General features: G+C 46.5%; 1 protein-coding gene across 3 annotated transcripts in view; it reads right to left on the bottom strand.

Annotated features, from left to right (window-relative positions):
* Window positions 1-214: 214 nt before the first annotated feature.
* plppr2b (phospholipid phosphatase related 2b) overlaps window positions 215-27,118 on the bottom strand; it is a 54,994-nt gene continuing 28,090 nt past the window's right edge. The window contains exons 1-6 of one of the 3 annotated variants that reach the window (XM_071389356.1): window positions 23,854-24,294; window positions 5,929-6,049; window positions 5,407-5,657; window positions 4,400-4,576; window positions 3,645-3,788; window positions 215-3,182 (exon numbers count right to left, since the gene is read on the bottom strand). In XM_071389356.1, coding sequence (XP_071245457.1) covers window positions 3,150-3,182; window positions 3,645-3,788; window positions 4,400-4,576; window positions 5,407-5,657; window positions 5,929-6,049; window positions 23,854-24,204 — 1,077 coding nt within the window. In that variant the 5' untranslated portion in view covers window positions 24,205-24,294 and the 3' untranslated portion in view covers window positions 215-3,149. Of the gene's footprint in view, window positions 3,183-3,644; window positions 3,789-4,399; window positions 4,577-5,406; window positions 5,658-5,928; window positions 6,050-23,853; window positions 24,295-27,118 lie in introns of those variants that run through there. The other 2 variants (XM_071389357.1, XM_071389355.1) reach the window with 2 other exon arrangements.

Raw genomic sequence — 27,118 nt, forward strand, 5'->3', positions numbered from 1 at the left:
ACTTCAATAGTGATAATGAATGACAGGTAGCCAGTCCACTTCCGTAGTGATAATGAATGACAGGTAGCCAGTCCACTTCCGTAGTGATAATGAATGACAGGTAGCCAGTCCACTTCAATAGTGATAATGAATGACAGGTAGCCAGTCCACTTCCGTAGTGATAATGAATGACAGGTAGCCAGTCCACTTCCGTAGTGATAATGAATGACAGGTAGCCAGTCCACTTCCGTAGTGATAATGAATGACAGGTAGCCAGTCCACTTCAATAGTGATAATGAATGACAGGTAGCCAGTCCACTTCAATAGTGATAATGAATGACAGGTAGCCAGTCCACTTCCGTAGTGATAATGAATGTATATTTAAAGAAATATATCATATGTATATTCCAGAATGTAGGAAAGTTATTGATTGTTAGTAACTGGGCTGTTGCATCGTGATGTCTTGAGGGTTGTTTGAGCTATTCATGTATGTTTCGTAACATTTGTGTCCACCTGTATAATAACAGTAATGTAATCATATGCTGTTACAGTATATCCAGTTGAATGTTACTCCTTGTCAGATGAGGAAAAACAACATCACATTACTATAGTGTGAAGCTACAGCAGAGGAGAGACTAGTATTTAACTAAACTAAATATCCCCCAAAACACAAAATACACAACATATACTTAATCATATATAAGCATATAAGCCTCTGGTAGTTAAACTGCGCCATCACCATCATTTGCAAAAGTGCATCCTCTTTCACCGCATAAAAATATTTTAAAATCTTCTCAATTCATTCCTTTGTCCTGGTTATTTTTCCTGAGTTTTACAAACAGCTCCTTTGATTCCCTTTGATTCCATCGTACAGTTACTGAGGACTTACAGTACCAGTCAAAAGCTTGGACACACCTACTCATTCAAGGGTTTTTCTTTATTTTTACTATTTTCTACATTGTAGAATAATAGTGAAGACATCAAAACTATGAAATAACACATGGAATCATGTAGTAACTAAAAAAGTGTTTAAAAAATCCAAATATATTTAATAATTGAGATTCTTCAAAGTAGCCACCCTTTGCCTTGATGACAGCTTTGCACACTTTTGACATTCTCTCAACCAGCTTCATGAGGTAGTCACCTGAAATGCATTTTAATTAACAGGTGTGCCTGGTTAAAAGTTAATTTGTGGAATTTCTTTCCTTCTTAATGTGTTTGAGGCGAATCAGTTGTGTTGTGACAAGGTAGGGGTGGTATACAGAAGATAGCCCTATTTGGTAAAAGACCAATTCCATATTATAGCAAAAACAGCTCAAATAAGCAAAGAGAAACGATAGTCCATCATTACTTTAAGACATGAAGGTCAATCAATACGGAACATTGTGAACTTTGAAAGTTTCTTCAAGTGCAGCCGCAAAAACCATCAAGCGCTGTGATGAAACTTGCTCTCATGAGGACCGCCACAGGAAAGGAAAACCAAGTTACCTCTGCTGCAGAGGATAAGTTCATTACCAGCTTCAGAAATTGCAGCCCAAATAAATGCTTCACAGAGTTTAAGTAATAGACACATCTCAACATCAACTGTTCAGAGGAGACTGCATGAATCAGGCCTTCATGGTTGAATTGCTGCAAAGAAAACACTACTAAAGGACACAACTAAGAAGAAGAGACTTGCTTGGGCCAAGAAATATGAGCAATGGACATTAGATCTGTCCTTTGGTATGATGAGTCCAAATTTGAGATTTTTGGTTCCAACCACCGTGTCTTCGTGAAACGCACACACTTAACCAGCATGGCTACCACAGCATTCTGTAGCGCTACGCCATTGCTGATTTTCAACAGGACAATGCCCCAACACACCTCCAGGCTGTGTAAGGCCTATTTGACCAAGAAGGAGAGTGGTGTAGGGCTGCATCAGATGACCTGGCCTCCACACTCACCTGACCTCAACCCAATTGAGATGGTTTGGGATGAGTTGGACCGCAGAGTGAATGAAAAAGCAGCCAACAAGTGATCAGCGTATGTGGGAACTTCTTCGAGATTGTTGGAAAAGCATTCCAGGTGAAGCTGGTTGAGAGAATGCCAAGAGTGTGCAAAGCTGTCATCAAGGTAAATGGTGGACTGCTTTGAAGAATCTCAAATATAAAATATATTTTGATTTGTTTAAAACTTTTTTGGTTACTACATGATTCCATATGTGTTATTTTAGAGTTTTGATGTCTTCACTATTATTCTACAATGTAGAAAATACTAAAAATAAAGAAAACCCCTTGAATGAGTAGGTGTGTCCAAACTTTTGACTGGTACTGTATATTGATCTCATCTTTCCACTGTGTTTTTTAAATTTTTTATCCGCCGTGCCCCTCTTTCGGTGTCGTTCAACCACTGTTTAGTGTTCTCCATCTGTACATTAAAGTAGAGTAGTAGAAGAAGAAAAGGAGGAGACCCAAAAGGAGAAGTGGAGACAAAACAATAGAACTGTGGCGAAGGAAAAGGTGCTGTAATTGCTTCCACAGCTCTTAGTAGTCTTGGCTTTGGTGAGCTTGTATTTGTACACCACTGGGTCATCTTGGGAAAAAATCTAACGAGTAGGAGGCAAAAAACAACTTTTGATGAACAAGGTCGAGACAGACAGAGGGAAAGGACGCCATATCCGATCCAATCCGTTTAGCCCGCAGAGGACTTAGCCGGTTACCATGGCCGTGGCCTGGGTCGTCTCCATGGTGATGGAGACTAACCACAGATCTAGGATCAGATTACCCTTACCCTTACCCCCAACCCTAACCATACAAGGATGACAAGATATTTGACCATGTATTAATGGTTAGGGTAAACTTCTACCTACTTCAGGGTCCTATTCATTACTGCACACCGTAGAAAAATGTTTTGCAACGGAAAACAAAAACAAGCCTTTCTTATTGGACAAGTCCAGGTAGTCCCTCCCAGGTAAAGTTGTTTTGAGGTTGGATCTGGGTGATTTAGGTTCTAGGTTCCATGTTCTAGACCTGGGTGGAGAACGAGCGTCGGAGAGGGGGCCGCCCCTCAGGGTGGGCGGGGCAGGGGGCGTGGTGCTCGGAGATGGAGGGCAGGTCTAAACTTCGCTGGAGATGAAGCGCCGCGAGGGGAGGAGCACATCGGGAGGGGCGGGGCACAGGTATGGCTGATGGTCATGTGATCTCAGTGTACGGTAGTCTTGGAACCTGGGGGAGGGGAGAGAGAAGGAGAGAAGAAGGTTAGGAGGCAAGAAGGATATGAATGTGTTAAAGAATTAGAAGTACAGGGTGACAGAGGGAAATAATACAAATGGGATTGGAAGATTTAAAGAGGTAAAGGTCTGTGTTGGGAGGGGACAAGGTTCAGACAGAACGGGTTTCATAACGCTGGAAAAGGGGAGGGTATTATTATTGAACAGTATAATCTATTTAAACTTGATTTATCCAGGTTAATCATAAGAGATACGAGGGTTAACCAGGCGGGAGAACACATGTAGCAACCAAACCAATAAACTAAAGAGACCCATAAAAAAATACCCTTCTTGTAAGAATGAATATGAACGAACGAATTCATTGAATTCACATTCATATTTGAATTCATATTTACAAGAGATGTGAGGATGGCTCATTTTATGAGAACACTATCCCCTGTGACCCCCCAGCCCTTACCTGAGGGCAACTTAACTTTTCAAGTGGACTCTCCACGCGAGGTAGGGTGGACAGCTGCATGCCGTGGGGGGGCTGAGGGCGCTGGGGGGGCAGCGGGGGCAGGGCTGACGCCGTCTGCTGGAAGTTGTTGATCACACATGTCACCTGGTAGAGAGAGGTGGAGATTGAAAGAGGGATGGAAAGAGAGACAGAGAGAGAGAATGAGAGCGATAGATGGAGAGAGAAGGGGTAGGGAGAGAAGGAAAGAGAGTAGGAGAGAGAGAGAGAGAGAGAGAGAAGGAAAGAGAGTAGGAGAGAGAGAGAGAGAGAGAGAGAAGGAAAGAGAGTAGGAGAGAGAGAGAGAGAGAGAGAGAGAGAGAGAGAGAGTCTGTAAAAATGTGCTGCTGAAGACAAGTTATTTAAAGTGATGTAAATTGAAACATTGCAGCTCTAACTTGAAACTGAATGGGTAATGCCCCCATCCTCCACTTCCACCCTCCTACTTGCACCCCCATCCCCACCCCTACATCCACCACTACCCCTACCCCCATCTAGCCCTCATCTCCATCCCTACACCCACCACTACCCCTACCCCATCTCCCCATCTAGCCCTCATCCCCACCTCTACTCCCCAGTCCCCTCACTCGGAAGACAGCGATGGCCCCTCCAGTCAGGTATCCAGCTAGTACGTTACCCACCCCTACCCACCACCCCTACCCTCCACCCCTACCCCCACTTCTACCACCTCCCCATCCCCCACTCCCCAGTCCCCTCACCAGGAAGGCAGCGATGGCCCCTCCGGTCAGGTATCCAGCCAGGACGTCACCCCAATGGTTCCTGTACTCTGTGACCCTCACCACCCCCACCAGCACAGCCAGGGACAGGAGGGTCAGACACAGGGTGGGCTTGGTCAGCCGGGTGCCCTTTGTACGGAACACCAGCGTCACATACATCTGAAACACACACACAGAAAGGAATAGTTCATTTAAAAGCTAGTCTGCAGACACACACAGAGGTGGAGGTTAAGATGCAAGCTGAGATATAAAGTCTAGATATACAGTACCTCCACAGAAGCGAACACAGAGCTATACATTCTAGATATACAGTACCTCCACAGAAGCACACACAGAGCTATACATTCTAGATATACAGTACCTCCACAGAAGCACACACAGAGCTATACATTCTAGATATACAGTACCTCCACAGAAGCACACACAGAGCTATACATTCTAGATATACAGTACCTCCACAGAAGCACACACAGAGCTATACATTCTAGATATAGAGTACCTCCACAGAAGCACACACAGAGCTATGAAGTCTAGATATACCTCCACAGACATACACACAAAGCTATAAAATCTAGATATACAGTACCTCCACAGAAGCACACACAGCACTATAAAGTCTAGATATACAGTACCTCCACAGAAGCAGACACAGAGCTGTGAAGTCTAGATATACCTCCACAGACGTACACACAGAGCTATAAAGTCTAGATATACAGTACCTCCACAGAAGCACACACAGAGATATAAAGTCTAAATATACAGTGCCTCCACAGAAGCAGACAGAGCTATAGAGTCTAGATATACAGCATCTCCACAGAAGCACACACAGAGATATAAATTCTAGATATACCCTCTACCTCCACATAAGCACATAGAAATGTACGGAAACGTACATTCACACTTCAAAACACTGATATCAGAAAACATATCTCTATTTTTCCCGGTGTCACACTTTATTCCTTCCCCTCTAACTTCCCCCTAGTTCCTACCACTGTGTAGACAGCAGAGTAGATGCTGAGGGCCGCGTCCTTGGAGGGGAAGGACTTGCGTGCAGACGCAACCAGGTAGGGGTTCCCGGTGCAGGCGCGGCGCTCTGTGATGTACTGCATGGGGGACTGGCAGCCCAAGACTGTGTAGTTGGGGCGGCAGGCAGACAGGAAGTGAGGGGTCTGGTTTCCTGTCACCACCTGGCCCGCGTTGGCGAAGATGGTGGTGGCGAAGAGGCCAAAGGAGTAGACGCCTGAGGGGGTGGAGGAGGAGAAGGGGGGTGGAGGAGGTGGAGGGTAAAGGGAGAGGATGGGGGAGGAGAGAGAGGGGGATGGGAAGAGAGGGAGAGGAGAAGGGAGAAATAGAGAGACAGACGAGAGGGCAGAGAGAGATAAAACCCTTCATTCTATGCTGAATGACAGTAGTGAGGCAGCATGCCCAATATATTGTACAATATATTAGGACCAATATACACCAGGTTCAATATGGTCTAATGTACAGTGGGACCTATAGCCGATGCTCACCCAGGAAGCGTACTATCCTGCGGAGGAGGGGGTTGAAGTAACAGCAGTCAGCCGTCACAATGGTCTTCTCCTGAGCCCCCTCCGCTTTCACAAAGAACGTTGTCACCTCTCCAATCAGAATCTACAGACAGACGGACGGATGGACAGACGGACAGAGAGAAAGGCAGAGAGGTTAGTGTAAAACACCGAAAGAGCTACGAGCAAATCCAAACCCACCACATAAGAACGGTCTCCTGTATTTGTTCACAGTATACTCAGTTATTGTATATGGCATTATTTATGGCTAGTTTCAGCCAACCACAGTAACCTATGTGGTCATACAGTATTAACAGTACAACAACTGGAAGTCTTCCATTCTGTTACTTTCCTCTGGAGAAGAAACCCGCCGACTGTACATTACATTTTTATGGTTGTTGAATAATCAATGTTCAGTGGTGGAAACAGCAGGGCAGGACCCTGGTTTAGTGTGGAGAGGAGGTGGGTACTGGTTTAGTGTGTAGAGGAGGAGGGTACTGGTTTAGTGTGGAGAGGAGGTGGGTACTGGTTTAGTGTGGAGAGGAGGAGGGTACTGGTTTAGTGTGGAGAGGAGGTGGGTACTGGTTTAGTGTGGAGAGGAGGAGGGTACTGGTTTAGTGTGGAGAGGAGGTGGGTACTGGTTTAGTGTGGAGAGGAGGTGGGTACTGGTTTAGTGTGGAGAGGAGGTGGGTACTGGTTTAGTGTGGAGAGGAGGTGGGTACTGGTTTAGTGTGGAGAGGAGGAGGGTACTGGTATAGTGTGGAGAGGAGGTGGGTACTGGTTTAGTGTGGAGAGGAGGTGGGTACTGGTTTAGTGTGGAGAGGAGGTGGGTACTGGTTTAGTGTGGAGAGGAGGTGGGTACTGGTTTAGTGTGTAGAGGAGGTGGGTACTGGTTTAATGTGGAGAGGAGGTGGGTACTGGTTTAGTGTGGAGAGGAGGTGGGTACTGGTATAGTGGAGAGAGGTGGGTACTGGTTTAGTGTGGAGAGGAGGTAGGTACTGGTTTAGTGTGGAGAGGAGGTGGGTACTGGTTTCGTGTGGAGAGGAGGAGGGTACTGGTATAGTGTGGAGAGGAGGTGGGTACTGGTATAGTGTGGAGAGGAGGTGGGTACTGGTATAGTGGAGAGAGGTGGGTACTGGTTTAGTGTGGAGAGGAGGTGGGTACTGGTTTAGTGTGGAGAGGAGATGGGTACTGGTTTAGTGTGGAGAGGAGGTGGGTACTGGTTTAGTGTGGAGAGGAGGTGGGTACTGGTTTAGTGTGGAGAGGAGGAGGGTACTGGTATAGTGTGGAGAGGAGGTGGGTACTGGTTTAGTGTGGAGAGGAGGTGGGTACTGGTTTAGTGTGGAGAGGAGGTGGGTACTGGTTTAGTGTGGAGAGGAGGTGGGTACTGGTTTAGTGTGGAGAGGAGGTGGGTACTGGTTTAGTGTGGAGAGGAGGTGGGTACTGGTTTAGTGTGTAGAGGAGGTGGGTACTGGTTTAGTATGGAGAGGAGGTGGGTACTGGTATAGTGTGGAGAGGAGGTGGGTACTGGTATAGTGTGGAGAGGAGGTGGGTACTGGTATAGTGTGGAGAGGAGGAGGGTACTGGTTTAGTGTGGAGAGGAGGTGGGTACTGGTATAGTGTGTAGAGGAGGTGGGTACTGGTTTAGTGTGGAGAGGAGGTGGGTACTGGTTTAGTGTGGAGAGGAGGTGGGTACTGGTATAGTGTGTAGAGGAGGTGGGTACTGGTTTAGTGTGGAGAGGAGGTGGGTACTGGTTTAGTGTGGAGAGGAGGAGGGTACTGGTTTAGTGTGGAGAGGAGGTGGGTACTGGTTTAGTGTGGAGAGGAGGTGGGTACTGGTTTAGTGTGGAGAGGAGGTGGGTACTGGTTTAGTGTGGAGAGGAGGTGGGTACTGGTTTAGTGTGGAGAGGAGGTGGGTACTGGTTTAGTGTGGAGAGGAGGTGGGTACTGGTTTAGTGTGGAGAGGAGGTGGGTACTGGTATAGTGTGGAGAGGAGGTGGGTACTGGTTTAGTGTGGAGAGGAGGAGGGTACTGGTATAGTGTGGAGAGGAGGTGTGTACTGGGTTAGTGTGGAGAGGAGGTGGGTACTGGTTTAGTGTGGAGAGGAGGTGGGTACTGGTTTAGTGTGGAGAGGAGGTGGGTACTGGTTTAGTGTGTAGAGGAGGAGGGTACTGGTTTAGTGTGGAGAGGAGGAGGGTACTGGTTTAGTGTGGAGAGGAGGTGGGTACTGGTTTAGTGTGGAGAGGAGGTGGGTACTGGTTTAGTGTGGAGAGGAGGTGGGTACTGGTATAGTGTGGAGAGGAGGTAGGTACTGGTTTAGTGTGGAGAGGAGGTAGGTACTGGTTTAGTGTGGATAGGAGGTGGGTACTGGTTTAGTGTGGAGAGGAGGTGGGTACTGGTTTAGTGTGGAGAGGAGGTGGGTACTGGTTTAGTGTGGAGAGGAGGTGGGTACTGGTATAGTGTGGAGAGGAGGTGGGTACTGGTTTAGTGTGGAGAGGAGGTGGGTACTGGTTTAGTGTGGAGAGGAGGTGGGTACTGGTTTAGTGTGGAGAGGAGGAGGGTACTGGTATAGTGTGGAGAGGAGGAGGGTACTGGTATAGTGTGGAGAGGAGGTGGGTACTGGTTTAGTGTGGAGAGGAGGTGGGTACTGGTATAGTGTGGAGAGGAGGTGGGTACTGGTTTAGTGTGGAGAGGAGGTGGGTACTGGTTTAGTGTGGAGAGGAGGTGGGTACTGGTTTAGTGTGGAGAGGAGGTGGGTACTGGTTTAGTGTGGAGAGGAGGTGGGTACTGGTTTAGTGTGGAGAGGAGGTGGGTACTGGTATAGTGTGGAGAGGAGGTGGGTACTGGTTTAGTGTGGAGAGGAGGTGGGTACTGGTTTAGTGTGGAGAGGAGGTGGGTACTGGTTTAGTGTGGAGAGGAGGTGGGTACTGGTATAGTGTGGAGAGGAGGTGGGTACTGGTTGGCCAGGTTTAAGTTTTTTTTTGGCCAGGGTTAAAACAAGATGGGGCTCAGTACTGTCGGACATGCCACACGTGTCAGATAACAGGAAAACCAAATCAGGTTATTCCTCCCGCTCGTCTTTGTCCAATACCTGTCATAGGTGAACCATTTGAACATGTGGTGGTTGATTGTGTTGGAGCGTTACCGAAGACAAAATCGGGTAACCAGTTTCTGTTGACAATTATGTGTATGGCAACAAGATACCCAGAGGTCATTCCTCTGCGAAGGATTACAGCCCCGGTAGTGAGTAGAGCCTTAATAAAATTCTTCACGACATTCGGATTACCTAAAGTGGTACAAAGTGATCAAGGTACCAATTTCCTATCCAAGCTCTTCAAGCAGGTGTTAAAATCCTTATCAATTACGCACCGTGTGTCAAGCGCCTATCACCCAGAGTCTCAGGGTGCACTTGAAAGATGGCATCAGACATTGAAGTCTATGCTACGTAAATATTGTTTAGAATCTGAGAAAGATTGGGATGAGGGAGTTCCTCTAGTTTTGTTTGCTGCTCGTGAAACAGTGCAGGAGTCCCTAGGTTTCAGCCCGGCTGAACTAGTGTTTGGTCACACAGTGAGAGGACCAATGAAAGAGTTGTGTACAGGAGATGAGAATGTGTTGGACTACGTTAGTCGCTTTCGTGAGAGCCTACACCAAGCCTGTGCTCTTGCAAAGGAAGCTCTGTCTTCCTCACAAAGGAGCATGAAAAGACACTATGATAACCAGGCTGTTTCTTGTCCACTACAGCCAGGTGACCAAGTACTGGTGTTAGTGCCTGTTCCAGGACCTTCACTGTCAGCTCGTTTCTCTGGTCCTTATTTAATTGAGAAGAAATTAAGTGAAACTGATTATGTGCTTCAAACGCCTGATAGAAAACGCCAATCTCGTGTGTGCCACATTAACATGTTGAAAGCATACCACACCCGACCCATCACCCAGGTGGATAGTTCAAAAACAGAGGAAGGTACTGCTGTCTCCTCTGCTTCTACTGCTATGATAGTGGACTGTCATATTGATGATGGTGAGGGAGATGGATTAGAGTTGCGCAATACTCAGCAGCAGTGCGTTAGATTGCCCAACTCAGAAATGCTGCTGTCTATCCAGTCAGGTCTGGTTAATTTAACGGACGGACAGACCGACGATATTGTGAGGCTACTATACAGTTTTCCATGTCTCTTTAATGACGTTCCTACTCGCACAAACGTGTTGGAAATGCGACACCTATCAAGCAACACCCATATCGTATCAACGCTTCCAAGAGGAAGATAATGAGGGATGAGGTGAGATATTTGTTGGAGAATGACCTGGCTACGCCAAGTTCAAGCCCTTGGAGTTCTCCTTGCATTCTGGTTCCTAAACCTGATGGTACGTCTAGGTTATGTACGGATTATCGAAATGTTAATTAGTGTGGAGAGGAGGTGGGTACTGGTTTAGTGGGGAGAGGAAGTGGGTACTGGCATATTTATCTCTCGTAGACAAAGATGTAGATGATGCAGTTATGTGAAAGACATATCTACTGTATAGAGATATCTAGTGCTATGGATAGTTCTTTATACATTGATACTGCTGCTTAACACAGAGGACAAGATTTACCACGTGACGTGGTTGTAAACTGTTTTTCTGGCTGAGAAGACGTCATTAGCTAACCAGATTACAACCACATAGATTTTTTTTTTAACTGGTTGCAACAAAAAAAAGGGTGTAAAACATCCTTTTATAACCAGTAAACAACCTGACCAGAACGTCAGAAATACGTCAGGAAAACGTTGTCACAGTACATCCAGTTTTGCCCCACTGGCATTTACAACAGCCATGGTTCAGCAGGGTTATGCCTTCCCAATAGTACCCATGTATAGTAACGACTAAAAGTAGTCTTAAACAGGCTTGTGTCCCAAATGGCACCCAATTCCATGCATAGTGCACTACTTTTGACCAGGGTCCATGGGGTTCTGGTCAAAAGTAGTGCACTATGGGCCTCCCGGGTGGCGCAGTGGTCTAGGGCACTGCATCGCAGCGCTAGCTGCGCCACCAGAGTCTCTGGGTTTGCGCCCAGGCTTTGTCGCAGCCGGCCGCGACCGGGAGGTCCGTGGGGCAACGCACAATTGGCCTAGCGTCGTCCGGGTTAGGGAGGGTTTGGCCGGTAGGGATATCCTTGTCTCATCGCGCTCCAGCGACTCCTGTGGCGGGCCGGGCGCAGTGCGCACTAACCAAGTGGGCCAGGTGCACGGTGTTTCCTCCGACACATTGGTGCGGCTGGCTTCCGGGTTGGAGGCGCGCTGTGTTAAGAAGCAGTGCGGCTTGGTTGGGTTGTGCTTCGGAGGACGCATGGCTTTCGACCTTCGTCTCTCCCGAGCCCGTACGGGAGTTGTATCGATGAGACAAGATAGTAATTACTAGCGATTGGATACCACGAAAATTGGGGAGAAAAGGGGGTAAAATTTTGAGGAAAAAAAGTAGTACACTATATAGGATAATAGGGTGCCATGTGGGATGCAAACGATGCTATTCATAAGCATGGTCTCTGTCCCTACGGGTGCTGAGCTCTGAAGATGACTCAACCACATCACAGGCTAACGCTAATACTGTCTCCTCTCATTCCCCTTCACTCTACAGAGGCCTGAGGGCCCCAGCGAGGGCTCAGATGTTAGCATACACTCCTAGAAAAAAGGATTCCAAAAGGGTTCTTCGGCTATCCCCATAGGATCATATTTTTGGGTTCCAGGTAGAACGCCTTTCCACAGAGGGTTCTACATGGAACCAAAAAGGGTTCTCCTGTTGGGAGCCGCAGAAACATTTTTGGAACCCTTTTTTCTAAGACTGTACGTACGTGTGTGTGTGTCTCTGTTTACCACTCCATAGCCTGAGGAGGGCCAGGTAGTGGCAGAGGTCTGGGTCTTCTAATCATCTGTCAGTGTGAGAGTCACACTTGAAGGCTTGGCTGTCGTGAATAGCAGAGGAGAAGTGAGGAGACAAGAGGAGGAGGAGATGTGTAGGGCTTTGTAGGATCCTTGATCCTTCCCTTGTAATGTCAGACTATCTGAAGTAATGTGAAAGCTGTGCAAGAGCAAGAAGGATGTTTTTCAAATGGAAGGAACAGTATCTAGCATCAGAGAACACTCTTTTCAGGGATTCCCAAACTCTTTAGATACATTTTTCTAAAGCCTGGATGAATGCTGTAGTTCAATTAAATCTTATTACATACGGATCTAAACACATACTCTTCCATGTAGAACCCTTTACACAGAGGGTTCTACATGGAACCCAAAATAGTTCGACCTGGAACCAAAAGGGGTTCTATCTGGAACCAAAAAAGGTTATTCAAAGGGTTCTCCTATGTAATAAGATTTAATTGAACTACAGCATTCATCCAGGCTTTAGAAAAATGTATCTAAAGAGTTTGGGAATCCCTGAAAAGAGTGTTCTCTGATGCTAGATACTGTTCCTTCCATTTGAAAAACATCCTTCTTGCTCTTGCACAGCTTTCACATTACTTCAGATAGTCTGACATCACAAGGGAAGGATCAAGGATCCTACAAAGCCGAAGAACCCTTTTAGGGTCTAGATTGCACCCTTTTTTTCTAATAGTGTTCAGTTTGCGGTGATATTTAGCTATGTAGCGTTTCAGCATCCCACGCTCCTACCGCACCATGCATACTGTATGATCATGTACCCTACATCATCGGTCTCTCTCTGTCAAAGGGTCCTGTGATCATCGTAGGGGCTCAGCAGTATTCTGATCAGAGCTGTATGGAGGATCTAACAGGGGTTAGGGAGATAAAGGGCTTGTGTGTGAGTATGTGTGAATCTGTGTCAAAGGGGAGGTCTCTCTGTGTGTGTGTGTGTGTGTGTGTGTGTGTGTGTGTGTGTGTGTGTGTGTGTGTGTGTGTGTGTGTGTGTGTGTGTGTGTGTGTGTGTGTGTGTGTGTGTGATCAGATGAGAGGTTGTGTGTGTGCTACTGAGGATCTAAAGAGAAGAGGTTGAAACAGGGGTTGTGTGATCCACTGGGCTAACTCCCACTATGACCACCATGATAGAGTGTGTTTTCTAGGTGTGTGTGTGTGGTGAAGCAGGGATGTGAGGAAGTGAGTGTTGAAGCAGGGATGTGAGGAAGTGAGCGGTGAAGCGGGGATGTGAGTGGTGAAGCAGGGATGTGAGGAAGTGAGTGTTGAAGCAGGGATGTGAGGAAGTGAGCGGTGAAGCAGGGATGTGAGGAAGTGAGTGGTGAAGCAGGGATGTGAGGAAGTGAGCGGTGAAGCAGGGATGTGAAGAAGTGAGCGGTGAAGCAGGGATGTGAGGAAGTGAGTGGTGAAGGAGGGATGTGAAGAAGTGAGCGGTGAAGGCGGGGATGTGAGGAAGTGAGTGGTGAAGGCGGGGGTGTGAGGAAGTGAGTGGTGAAGCAGGGATGTGAGGAAGTGAATGGTGAAGCAGGGATGTGAAGAAGTGAGCGGTGAAGCAGGGATGTGAAGAAGTGAGCGGTGAAGCAGGGATGTGAGGAAGTGAGCGGTGAAGCAGGGATGTGAGGAAGTGAGTGGTGAAGCAGGGATGTGAGGAAGTGAATGGTGAAGCAGGGATGTGAGGAAGTGAGTGGTGAAGGAGGGATGTGAAGAAGTGAGCGGTGAAGGCGGGGATGTGAGGAAGTGAGTGGTGAAGGCGGGGATGTGATGAAGTGAGTGGTGAAGCAGGGATGTGAGGAAGTGAATGGTGAAGCAGGGATGTGAGGAAGTGAGTGGTGAAGGAGGGATGTGAAGAAGTGAGTGGTGAAGGAGGGATGTGAAGAAGTGAGCGGTGAAGGCGGGGATGTGAGGAAGTGAGTGGTGAAGCAGGGATGTGAGGAAGTGAGCGGTGAAGCAGGGATGTGAGGAAGTGAGCGGTGAAGCAGGGATGTGAGGAAGTGAGCGGTGAAGCAGGGATGTGAGGAAGTGAGCGGTGAAGCAGGGATGTGAGGAAGTGAGTGGTGAAGGAGGGATGTGAAGAAGTGAGCGGTGAAGGCGGAGATGTGAGGAAGTGAGTGGTGAAGCAGGGATGTGAGGAAGTGAGCGGTGAAGCAGGGATGTGAGGAAGTGAGAGGTGAAGCAGGGATGTGAGGAAGTGAGTGGTGAAACAGGGATGTGAGGAAGTGAGTGGTGAAGTAGGGATGTGAGGAAGTGAGTGGTGAAGCAGGGATGTGAGGAAGTGAGTGGTAAAGCAGGGATGTGAGTGTTGAAGCAGGGATGTGAGGAAGTGAGCGGTGAAGCAGGGATGTGAGGAAGTGAGCGGTGAAGCAGGGATGTGAGTGTTGAAGCAGGGATGTGAGGAAGTGAGCGGTGAAGCAGGGATGTGAGGAAGTGAGAGGTGAAGCAGGGATGTGAGGAAGTGAGTGGTGAAGCAGGGATGTGAGGAAGTGAGTGGTGAAGCAGGGATGTGAGGAAGTGAGTGGTGAAGCAGGGATGTGAGTGTTGAAGCAGGGATGTGAGGAAGTGAGCGGTGAAGCAGGGATGTGAGGAAGTGAGCGGTGAAGCAGGGATGTGAGTGTTGAAGCAGGGATGTGAGGAAGTGAGTGGTGAAGCAGGGATGTGAGGAAGTGAGCGGTGCAGCAGGGATGTGAAGAAGTGAGCGGTGAAGCGGGGATGTGAGGAAGTTAGTGGTGAAGCAGGGATGTGAGGAAGTGAGTGGTGAAGCAGGGATGTGAGTGGTGAAGCAGGGATGTGAGGACAGCGGTATTGTGACGTGCTCTGTGATGTGGGGTGAATCCTAAAGCAGCTACGGGACTCAAACAGAGAGGTAAATGGAGAACAGCTATGGTGTAAAACCTTTTGTGAACATGGAGTCTATTTGTTTGGATGTGGAGTGGAGGTTATGTGTAATGTAATTGTGCTCTCTTGTGCTCCTACTCTGTTGCACTTTGAACCTTTTAATACAACTGTCGATTCTGATTCCCTACAGGGACTGGATGCACAGTCGGAGGAAAACCTTGTAACCTCAGGATCTCACCACAGGCGCGATTACAGCGTACCGTCAAACGTCAATACAACTCAATGGAAACCCATTAGATGAGTCGAGGCTTGAAATCGACCCAATATGGCAACCCTAATTAACAGAACCAACATCGCAACCCGTCTTATAATGGACTGTGATGGACTTCACACAGGCCTCATTTCTTCATCAATATTAACACACACAACACATGTTAAGTGACTGAACATTCACCACGTTGGGTTCAGTGTTAGCCTCTAGGCCTAGTGTTAGTGGTGATGGTTAGTGTTTAGTGTTAGTCTGTAGTGTGTGTGTCTTTTTACAGGTGAGATAACATTTACCAGTGTTCTACTACAGCAGTATAAAGGGAGGGGAAACGTTGAATCATTTATACATAATAACACATTTTAAACAGTCAGCTATGGCATATCCTCTAACCAGGAGCCTTTACATTATTAACATGCACAAGTACACACACACACACACACACACACACACACACACACACACACACACACACACACACACACACACACACACATACACACACACAGACACACACACACACACATACACACACACATACTGTATGTATGCACACGTACAGTACCAGGCATACACACACAAACGCACCGCTGCACAGGCCTATGGGCATGAATACGCATAGACACACACACACTGAGGTTTGTTTGCAATGTCAGGCCCTTTGTGGATTCATGTGAACTGCTGATGCCACAATATTATCAATAGTTAAACACTCTTAAAGAGACTTAGATTGTGTTAGACATACTGGTGACAATGAGTTTACATAACTGGCACTCACAGAGGAGAAGAACCTACAAATACTGGTATTCTGCTGTCTGTGACACTCAAAGACACTGCTGGACTCCAACGTGGAGCGTTAGATCAGAAGATGAGAAGTGAAGAGAGGACTGATCGAGAGATGTGAAACACTAGTTAGAAGAGATCAAATCAACCAAAGATGGACATGCTCCTTCCTGCTGACTTTCAAGAGTGGCAGGGAGGGATGGAGGAAAGGAGAGGGAGAAAGAGAGATAGAGAACGAGAGGGACAGAGAGAGAGAGAGAGATGGAGATGAAGAAAAATGAGGGAGGAGAGAGAGACAGAGTGAGAGGGAGAGATAGGGAGAGAGAGAAGTGGATAGATGAAGAGGGTGACCAACGATGACTGATACTGGCTGTCTTGTCTTCTCCTTCAGAGAGGATCACATTCCTGTGTTTTCCTTTGAAATGTGTGTGTGTGTGAGCGAGAGAGAGAGTCTATGTGTGAACTGTGTGTGTGTATACTGTATGTGTGTGTGTGTGTGTGTGTGTGTGTGTGTGTGTGTGTGTGTGTGTGTGTGTTCGTGCTTGTGACTGCTGGTAGCTCTGTCAAATCTAACGGTTGGAAAGTGGAAGAGCTTTCTCATGTCCAACAGTGGAGCGTGTTCAGGAGTCACAGACGTTTACAATAGAAGAGGAGAATGGATGATGGAGAGACGAGGGGAGAAGTTAATAAGTGATATAGAGATTTTGCAGATAAAGATGATGGACAGCGGTAGGGTTGGGCGGTATGCAGATATTCATACCGTCGTAACGTTTCTGTACCATATCGGAGCGTACGGTATTACCGGAAGTGCACACAAGGGGTGCTATTTCAACCCAAATTATTATTATTATTTCTATTTTTTTAACGCACCAAACAATTTAGGCAACAGGGATCTTGATCCAGGAAGGGATTGAATGTCTCTGCTGTAACCTAGAAGCTTGATCTTGACATCTAGCCACCTAGCTAGCAAGTTAGCAAGTCATTTATTTGACACATCTTGTTTTTCTTATAGATATACTTAACTTATAAGCAGTGGTGTATCACACACCCGCGCAAAGAAAATAACTCAAATAAAATAAAGTTAAACTAAAGGTATGTGGGTGCTACGCCACTGCTTTTGACTAAAGGTGTTGAAAGCGTTCCACAGGGATGCTGGTCCATGTTGACTCCAGCGTTCCACAGGGATGCTGGTTCATGTTGACTCCAGCGTTCCACAGGGATGCTGGTTCATGTTGACTCCAGCGTTCCACAGGGATGCTGGTTCATGTTGACTCCAGCGTTCCACAGGGATGCTGGTCCATGTTGACTCCAGTGTTCCACAGGGATGCTGGTCCATGTTGACTCCAGTGTTCCACAGGGATGCTGGTTCATGTTGACTCCAGTGTTCCACAGGGATGCTGGTCCATGTTGACTCCAGTGTTCCACAGGGATGCTGGTCCATGTTGACTCCAGTGTTCCACAGGGATGCTGGTTCATGTTGACTCCAGCGTTCCACAGGGATGCTGGTTCATGTTGACTCCAGCGTTCCACAGGGATGCTGGTCCATGTTGACTCCAGTGTTCCACAGGGATGCTGGTCCATGTTGACTCCAGCGTTCCACAGGGATGCTGGTCCATGTTGACTCCAGTGTTCCACAGGGATGCTGGTCCATGTTGACTCCAGCGTTCCACAGGGATGCTGGTCCATTTTGACTCCAGTGTTCCACAGGGATGCTGACCCATGTTAACTCCAATGCTTCCCAGTAGCGCTGCAGTTCTTGACACAAACCTGTACTTTTTGGGATTCTGTGTGTATTGTTTTGTGTTGCTAGGTATTATTACGCTGTAGGAGCTAGAAACACACACATTTCCCTGCACCTGCAATAACATCTGCAAATCTACGTAAGTGACAACAATGAACTGATTTGATATTTCCCTATTGTTCGTTACACATCGTCATCTTATACGGTATACACATGCGTGCGTGCGTGCGTGTGCGTGAGAGAGAGAGAGAGATGGGGTCCCAATACATAGTTAGTGCCTTACAAATTCTATATAGTGTAAACATCACACAGTGTTTGTAATGACATACATGGCATAGAGTCTCACAAACCAGTCCTAGTGTTACCATGACGATTTAGCTTCCTACCCACACTCTCTCTAGCTCTTCCTTCTCTCTCATCCTTCCTTTATTCTCTCTTTCATTCCTGGCTGGGCAGACTTCCCGGTCGCTTTGTGGAGAATCTAGGTTACAGTCCAGACCATTTCTCCCCATCTATCTCTCTCTTTCTACTCCATTTCATATGATCTCCCTCTCTCTTTCTACTCCATTTCATGTGATCTCCCTCTCTCTTTCTATTCCATTTCATATGATCTCCCTCTCTCTTTCTACTCCATTTCATGTGATCTCCCTCTCTCTTTCTACTCCATTTCATATGATCTCCCTCCCTCTTTCTACTCCATTTCATATGATCTCCCTCTCTCTTTCTACTCCATTTCATGTGATCTCCCTCTCTCTTTCTATTCCATTTCATATGATCTCCCTCTCTCTTTCTACTCCATTTCATATGATCTCCCTCTCTCTTTCTACTCCATTTCATGTGATCTCCCTCTCTCTTTCTATTCCATTTCATATGATCTCCCTCTCTCTTTCTATTCCATTTCATATGATCTCCCTCTCTCTTTCTATTCCATTTCATATGATCTCCCTCTCTCTTTCTATTCCATTTCGTATGATCTCCCTCTCTCTTTCTATTCCATTTCATATGATCTCCCTCTCTCTTTCTATTCCATTTCATATGATCTCCCTCTCTCTTTCTACTCCATTTCATATGATCTCCCTCTCTCTTTCTATTCCATTTCATATGATCTCCCTCTCTCTTTCTACTCCATTTCATATGATCTCCCTCTCTCTTTCTACTCCATTTCATGTGATCTCCCTCTCTCTTTCTATTCCATTTCATATGATCTCCCTCTCTCTTTCTACTCCATTTCATATGATCTCCCTCTCTCTTTCTACTCCATTTCATGTGATCTCCTTCTCTCTTTCTACTCCATTTCATATGATCTCCCTCTCTCTTTCTATTCCATTTCATATGATCTCCCTCTCTCTTTCTACTCCATTTCATATGATCTCCCTCTCTCTTTCTATTCCATTTCATGTGATCTCCCTCTCTCTTTCTATTCCATTTCATGTGATCTCCCTCTCTCTTTCTATTCCATTTCATATGATCTCCCTCTCTCTTTCTACTCCATTTCATGTGATCTCCTTCTCTCTTTCTACTCCATTTCATGTGATCTCCCTCTCTCTTTCTATTCCATTTCATATGATCTCCCTCTCTCTTTCTACTCCATTTCATATGATCTCCTTCTCTCTTTCTACTCCATTTCATATGATCTCCCTCTCTCTTTCTATTCCATTTCATATGATCTTCTTCTCTCTTTCTGTCATTCCCTCTCTTTCTAACCCTCTCCTTTTCTCTGTCTCACAGTTCAACAAAATCCTGTTTGGTCTCACTAAATTCTTCAAAACTGTGTGTTTTAGTGAGTTTTAGTGGGATTAGGATGCTAATCTCAGAGATCAGTGTGGGGACAATTTGCTATCTAGACTGCGACAGAGGGGAGAGTAGTGTGTGTGAGAGAGAGAGAGACAGACAGACAGACAGACAGACAGACAGACAGACAGACAGACAGACAGACAGACAGACAGACAGACAGACAGAGAGTAGTTTATCCCTCTACTCTGTCTCTCACCTCTTTTTCTTTATATTGGGGGGAACCAATCTCAATATCCAGATCCCATTCAGTGGGACCGAGACAGAGGGGAAGGGTGTTGATTTGACACCACAACAATCCTCTCTCCTCTGGGTCTCTCTGGTTGCGTCCTAAATTTCACCCTTTTCCCAACATAGATAGTGCACTACTTTTGCCCAGGACCCATACCAAAAGTAGTGCACTATATAGGGAATAGGGTGGCATTTGGGACACATCCTATGTATGGTTATCAGCAGCAGCAGCTCTATCTGCCTGTCAGGATCCATTCCATAATTCAGGAGGAGAAGGGTACTTCCTACGGCTTGACTGACAGGCAACACAAACACACAAACAACAAGCCTCTCTCTCTCTCTCCCTCCCTCCCTCTTTCACTCTGTCGTTCTTCCTCTTTCCTCTACTTTCTTCTTTCCTCCCCCTCTACTCTTTTCTCTTTATATCGCCCTCCAAACTCCCTCTCTCTCTGCCCTCTATCCTTCTCCTCTTTCTCTCTGTCTGCCCCTCTTCTCTCTGTCTTCCCCCTTTTCTCTCTCTCTACTGTCGCTCTCTTTTTCTCCTTTCGCTACCTCGCCCTCTCTCCCTCCAAAATGTTCCAAGGGCTTAGTAGCAGAACAGAGAACAGCTCTTCAGGGCACCAGTATTTAGCATTAGGTGGGTGTGTGTGTGTGACCCAGATATTTACAAGTTTCTAAAATAGCTCTTCAACTTTAAGATGAGTTCCCATTCACCATGTCCCCTCCTATAGCGCACATGCATTATATGTAGGGTATTCTCAGACTTTATTGAACAGACAGAGAGAGAGGATGACAGTGTGGAAAGATAGGAGGTTGTGTCAAAAGGCAGTAGGCCGGGTTTAAACCTACTGTATGCTGACACTGTAGACGTGTACCGAAGGCTGCGGCATTACTGCTACACCAGCCAGACTACTTCCACATTCTATACATGGCTAACATGACCAAACGTTAATGCTGTATGTTGAGCAGACGATCAGTTCAAATGTTAAACTGATAAGTGCTTGTAACTCAACCCTCTCATTGTGTAGGTCCAGGGTTGGCTTGTCACACACAACACACGCACACACACACATGCACTCACACACACATGTAATTAGCCACCGGGGCTTACAGTCCAGATATGGTATAAGTACTGCAGTGTTGCCATGTAGATGGCTACTGTAATTACTACTAGGCTGAGTGGTGTGTGTGTGTGTGTGTTGGCCAGAATTGTGCCACACTTAGCCTTGGCATTCCCAATGGCTCTCATAGTGTGTAGAGCCTCCACACACACACACCTGCATACACACAACTGCACACACACACCTGCATACACACACCTGCACACACACACCTGCACACACACACACCACACACACACGACACACACACAAACTGGTGGTGAGATGTATCCTTCACACAGTGTGTAACCCATTTCCGTAGCTGGAAGTGAAGGATGCTAGCTGCCTGCTGTCCGCCCACACACACCAGACTACAGACCCTGTGATGTGCAGAGATGTTCTCTCTCGTATACAGATACATAGAGGCAGACACATATTCACACACACGCAAGCAGGTAGTTGCGCACACACACACTTGCATGGATGCACATATACAGTAAAACACACTTACCATGCTGTACAGATTCACTGTCTCTCACAAATACTGTCATCTGCACATAGACAAGCACACACACCCCCACCCATCCACCCATCCACCAATCTATCCATTTATACTGAACAAAAATATAAACACATCATGCAACAATTTCAAAGATTTTACTGAGTTACAGTTCATATAAGGAAATCAGTTAACTGAAATAAATTCATTAGGCCCTAATCTATGGATTTCACATGGCTGGGAATACAGATATTCCCAGTTAGTCATCTGTTAGTCACAGATACCTTAAAAAAAGGTAGGGTCGTCGATCAGAAAACCAGTCAGTATCTGGTGTGACCACATTTTTGCCTCATGCAGCACGACACATCTCCTTCGCATAGAGTTGATCAGGCTGTTGATTGTGGCCTGTGGAATGTTGTCCAACTCCTCTTCAATGGCTGGATATTGGCGGGAACTGGAACACGCTTTCGTACATGTTGATCCAGAGCATCCCGAACATGCTCAATGGGTGACATGTCTGGTGAGTATGCAGGCCATGGAAGAACTGGGGCATTTTCCGCTTCTAAGAATTGTGTATTGCCATTGCGTTATCATGCTGAAACATGAGGTGATGGCGGTTTATGAATGGCACGACAATGGGCCACAGGACCTCGTCCCGGTATCTCTGAGCATTCAGATTGTCATCGATAAAATGCAAATGTGTTTGTTCTCTGTAGATTATGCTTGCTCATACCATAACCCCACCGCCACCATGGGACACTCTGTTCACAACGGTTGGACGTACTGCCAAATTCTCTAGCACAACGTTGGAGGAGGCTTATGGTAGAGAAATTATCTGGCAACAGCTCTGGTGGACATTCCTGCAGTCAACATGCCAATTGCACGCTCCCTCAAAATATTGGTAAATCTGGGGGATTGTGTTGTGTGACAATACTGCACATTTTAGAGTGACCTTTTATTGTACCCAGCACAAGATGCACTTGTGAATGTCATGCTGTTTAATCAGCTTCTTGTTATGCCACACCTGTCAGGTGGATGGATTATCTTGGCAAAGGAGAAATGCTCACTAACAGGGATATACACAAATTTGTGTCCAAAATTAGAAAGAAATAAGCTTTTTGTGGGTATGGGTACTTTTATTTTAGCCCATGAAACATGGGACCAACACTTTACATGTTGCGTTTATATTTTTGTTCAGTGTACATACAATCTAATGTCCAAAGCCTGTAATGGCTTTCGTCGGTGGAAGGAGAGGAGGACCAATGCGCAGCGTGGTACGTATCCATATTTATTTGAATACTTTTCAATATTGAACAAAACAATAAACAGACAAAAACCAACGAAGCTACAGTCCCGAACTAGTGAACACAGACAAACCAGGAACACACGAACAGGAACAATCACCCACAAAACACACTACAAAACAGGCTACCTAAATATGGTTCCCAATCAGAGACAATGACTAACACCTGCCTTTGATTGAGAACCATATCAGGCCAAACAAGAAACCCCACATAGAAACAGAAAACATAGACTGCCCACCCCAACTCACGCCCTGACCATACAAAATAAAGACAAAAACAAAGGAAATAAAGGTCAGAACGTGACAAAGCCAGAGATTGCAGAAGTTACAGTTTTCAGTGCAACTTATGGCTTCAATAAGCACTATGGCGTGTGTCCAGTCCCTTGTCCACCCCTGTAACACTCAGCCACAGTCCACCACTGTTAATACCAAACCCTTAATGTACTGGGCTCAGAGCTAAAGCCTTAATGAAGTGATAGGAGTGGACTGAAGTGGAGCATAGAGACCAGCCTGGAGGGGAAGGTCAAGGGTCAGCTCTGTCTATGGGGTTCACTTCTACTCGTATAATTTATACTATACGGTAGTGTCTAATACTCATCCATGCATACTATAGATATATGAATGCATTGACATCCCATGGGAACACACACACATACCATGCACACTGACGCCACACACACACACACACACACACACACACACACACACACACACACACACACACACACACACACACACACACACACACACACACACACACACACACACACACACACACACACACACACACACACACACACACACACACACACTTTCACACTCACCACATATGCTGCTGCTACTGTCTATTATCTATCCTGTTGCCTAGTCACTTTACCCCTACCTATATGTACATAGCTATCTCAGTTACCTCGTATTCCTGCACATTGACTCGGTACTGGTACTCCCTGTATATAGTCATGTTATTTGTACTTGTTATTTGTTATTCACTGTGCATTTATACCTCATGTCACTATTTGTATATACTGTATATATAGATATTTATTCATCTTTAACTCTGCATTGTTGGAAAAGGACCCGTAAGTAAGCATTTCCCTGGTAGTCTACACCCGATGTTTACGAAGCATGTGACACATTCAATTTCATTTGAAAGCATATGTGTGCCAGTCTGTGTGGGAAGAAACCTCTGATATTATATACACACATGCTGCATACTCACTGACACACATACATATGGTACACACTTGCTCAACATAAAGTGTGTGCTGCACACATTGACTTCAATAGATAAAACAAATCTATGCATTATTCCTCCAAAGAACGTTAGAAACACATGCAAAACAGCAGGAGAAGACACGTGGATACACACCCACTTATAAACACACACCTCCGTCCAAACACCACGTGTGTGACGCTACGCCAGGTGTGTGTGTGTGTTTGTCTGTAGGCTACTCCAGTCCAGTCTTACCATGACAGTGGGGATAGCGGTGACCAGAGAGTAGACCAGTGCCGGCGGTGCCTTGCTGTCGTCCTCGGGTCCGGGGTACGGCTTGGAGAACGTCTTGTCGAAACAGAAGAACCCTTGGACGTGAACGGGGAACGTGTCTGTGTACTCAAAGTAGTACGCCAGGAGAACCGTCCCAGCCATGATCACCAGCTGGAAATAGAACATGGTTCTAGGTTTAGAAAGAACGGAAGAGAACTGAAGAGAACCGAAGGATAGTAAGGTGGATGAATGGGGGATGGGAAAACAAAAATAAGCGATTGATGAGAAAAAGGAGAGGAGAAGGAGGCGATTCCTTTTTGAGCGCGGTGACATATGCTTCCGAAGTGTGTAGAATGAAAGAGAGCAAAAGAGGACAGAGAGAGAGAGAGAGATAATGAGAGAGAGAAACAGAGAGAGAAACAGAGAGAGAGAGAGAGAGAGACAGAGACAGAGAGAGAGAGAGAGAGAGAGAGAGAGAGAGAGAAAGAGAAAGAGAGAGAGAGAGAGAGAGAGAGAGAGAGAGAGAGAGAGAGAGAGAGAGAGAGAGAGAGAGAGAGAGAGAGAGAGAGACAGAGACAGAGACAGAGACAGAGACAGAGACAGAGAGAGAGAGAGAGAGAGAGAGAGAGAGAGAGAGAGAGAGAGAGAGAGAGAGAGAGAGAGAGAGAGAGAGAGAGTCTGAAGGATGAGGGTAAAAGAAAGAAACAGAAAATTAAGAAAGATGCTGCTGTTCTGTAAAGGGAAAAAAATAAATGAGGCAGAGAGAGAGAGAGAGAGAGAGAGAGAGAGAGAGAGAAATAGGTGGGAAGAGCAAGGAGGATAGCACAAGTGCAAGCATGGGAGGGAGGGAAAGGGGGTGTGTGCTGTGTGTGTGTGTGTGTGTGTGTGTGTGTGTGTGTGTGTGACGCTGGTGTGCTGTCGATCACATGCAGTGTTCTGCATGAGTGGTAGTGGCCGTACACTAGAGTGAGAGGTGATTCACAAAAACATATATAGAGAATAAAATGTGCACCGCATGATACTAAACATCTGTTAGCACGTTATCATGAATGTGTGTGTGTGTGTGTGTGTGTGTGTGTGTGTGTGTGTGTGTGTGTGTGTGTGTTCGAGAAACACTGGACATGTGCATGTGTAAATGAATTGTACACATTCATTGACTGTGTTTCTTGTCTGTGTGTGTGGGTGGGCACAGCAGGTGTGTGTATTCATAGACTGTTTATAACCATACATCCATATTGTCCTGTGGAGCTTTCTCTCCTTTGCTGTCTATCTGTGGGAGGTAAAGCTGTTTGAACTGTGGGTCCCCTGTGTATCAATATGGGTTTTTGTGTGTGTGTGTGTGTACATACTTCTGCTACAACGGCACACCTCTGCAGGGCTCCAACCATCGTGTCAAGAGCAAAGTCATTGGGGACAACACACACACACACACACACACACACACACACACACACACACACACACACACACACACACACACACACACACACACACACACACACACACACACACACACACACACACACACACACACACACACGCGCAAAGCGTCTAGCAGCAGTCAGCACAGTGGTTTATTTATAGATGCATCAAGCTACGTGCATCTCCTTCTTTCCACATGTAGCTCTGTGATACACACAGCATTCTGAACATCCTGATCATCCCTCTTTCTCTATGTCCATCTGAAAGCCTGGGGGAGAGAGGAAGGGAGGGGGAGGTAAGGCATCAGTTTAAACAAGTACATGAGGCTCTGGATGATTTTAAATAGGGGGTAGTAGCTGTTCAGGGTCCTGTTGGTTCTATTGCATCGGTACAGCAGTCCGTGCGGTAGCAGAGAAAACAGTCTATGACTTGGCTGACTGAAGTCTTTGACAATGTTTAGGGCCTTCCTCTGACACCGCCTAGTATAGAGGTCCTGGATGGCAGGGAGCTTGGCCCCGTTGATGTACTGGGCCGTACTCACTACCCTCTGTAGCGCCTTGCGGTTGGATGCCAAGCAGTTGCCACACCAAGCGGTGATGCAGCCAGTCAAGATGCTCTCAATGGTGCAGCTGTAGAACTTTTTGAGGATCTGAGGGCCCATGCCAAATCTTTTCAGCCTCCTGAGGGGGAAGAGGAATTGTCGTGCCTTCTTCATGTTTGTGTTGGTGTGTGTGGACCATGATAATTCACCATGTAGCCACCGAGGAACTTGACCTGCTCCACTACAGCCCTGTCGATGTGGATGGCGGTGTGCTCAGCCCTCTGTTTCCTGTAGTCCACAATCAGCTCCTTTGTCTTACTGACATTGAGGGAGAGGTTGTTGTCCACCCTGCCAGGTCACTGACCTCCTCCCTATAAGCTGTCTCATCGTCATCCGTGATCACCACCGTGGTGTCGTCAGCAAACTTAATGATGGTGTTGGAGTCATGCGCGGCCACGGAGTAATGGGTGAACAGGGAGTACAGGAGGGGACTAAGCATGCACCCCTAAGAGGGCCCTGTGTTGAGTGACAGCGTGGCGGATGTGTTGTTGCCGTCAGGAAATCAGGATCCAGTTGCAGAGGGAGATGTTCAGACCCAGGGACTTGAGCTGAGTGATGAGCCTGGAGGCCACTATGGTGTTGAACGCTATGCTTTGGTCGATAGGAGAATGTGTCCTGAAAATGGTGCTCTTTTTTGGTACATAATGTTTCTGCCATCATTTCATATGACCGAAAAGAGCTTCTGGACATCAGAACAGAAATTACTAAACTCGATTTGGATGAGGACTTCTATTTCAACGAATCAGAGGTGAAGGACATAATGCTCATCCCAGAGCAGGAATAAATCCCTGTCACTCGAAGGAGACGGAGGTGGCGCTACAGAGGTCGACGTGTGGGATATTTAAGGAGATGGCGAGTGGATAAGTCGCCCTTACCCTCCATTCTATTGGCGAACGTGCAATCACTGGAAAATAATCTGGATGAGCCCTGTTCAAGACTATCATATCAACGTGATCTGGAGAACTGTAATATCTTAAGTTTCACTGAGTCACGGCTGAACAAGGTCATGGGAAATATAAATCGAGCTGTTTTTTCTATACATTGGCAGGACAGAACAGCTGCGTCCCGTAAACTGAGGGGAGGTGAGTCTCTTTGTCAACAACAGTTGGTGCGCGATCTCTAATATTAATGAAGTCTCGAGGTTCTGCTCGCCTGAGTTAGAATACCTATGTTCATCTATATTTTTCGTAGCTGTCTATTTACCACCACAAACCGATACTGGCA

This window comes from Salvelinus alpinus, chromosome 2 (assembly GCF_045679555.1).
Source record: "Salvelinus alpinus chromosome 2, SLU_Salpinus.1, whole genome shotgun sequence".
NCBI classification, from domain to species: domain Eukaryota; kingdom Metazoa; phylum Chordata; class Actinopteri; order Salmoniformes; family Salmonidae; genus Salvelinus; species Salvelinus alpinus.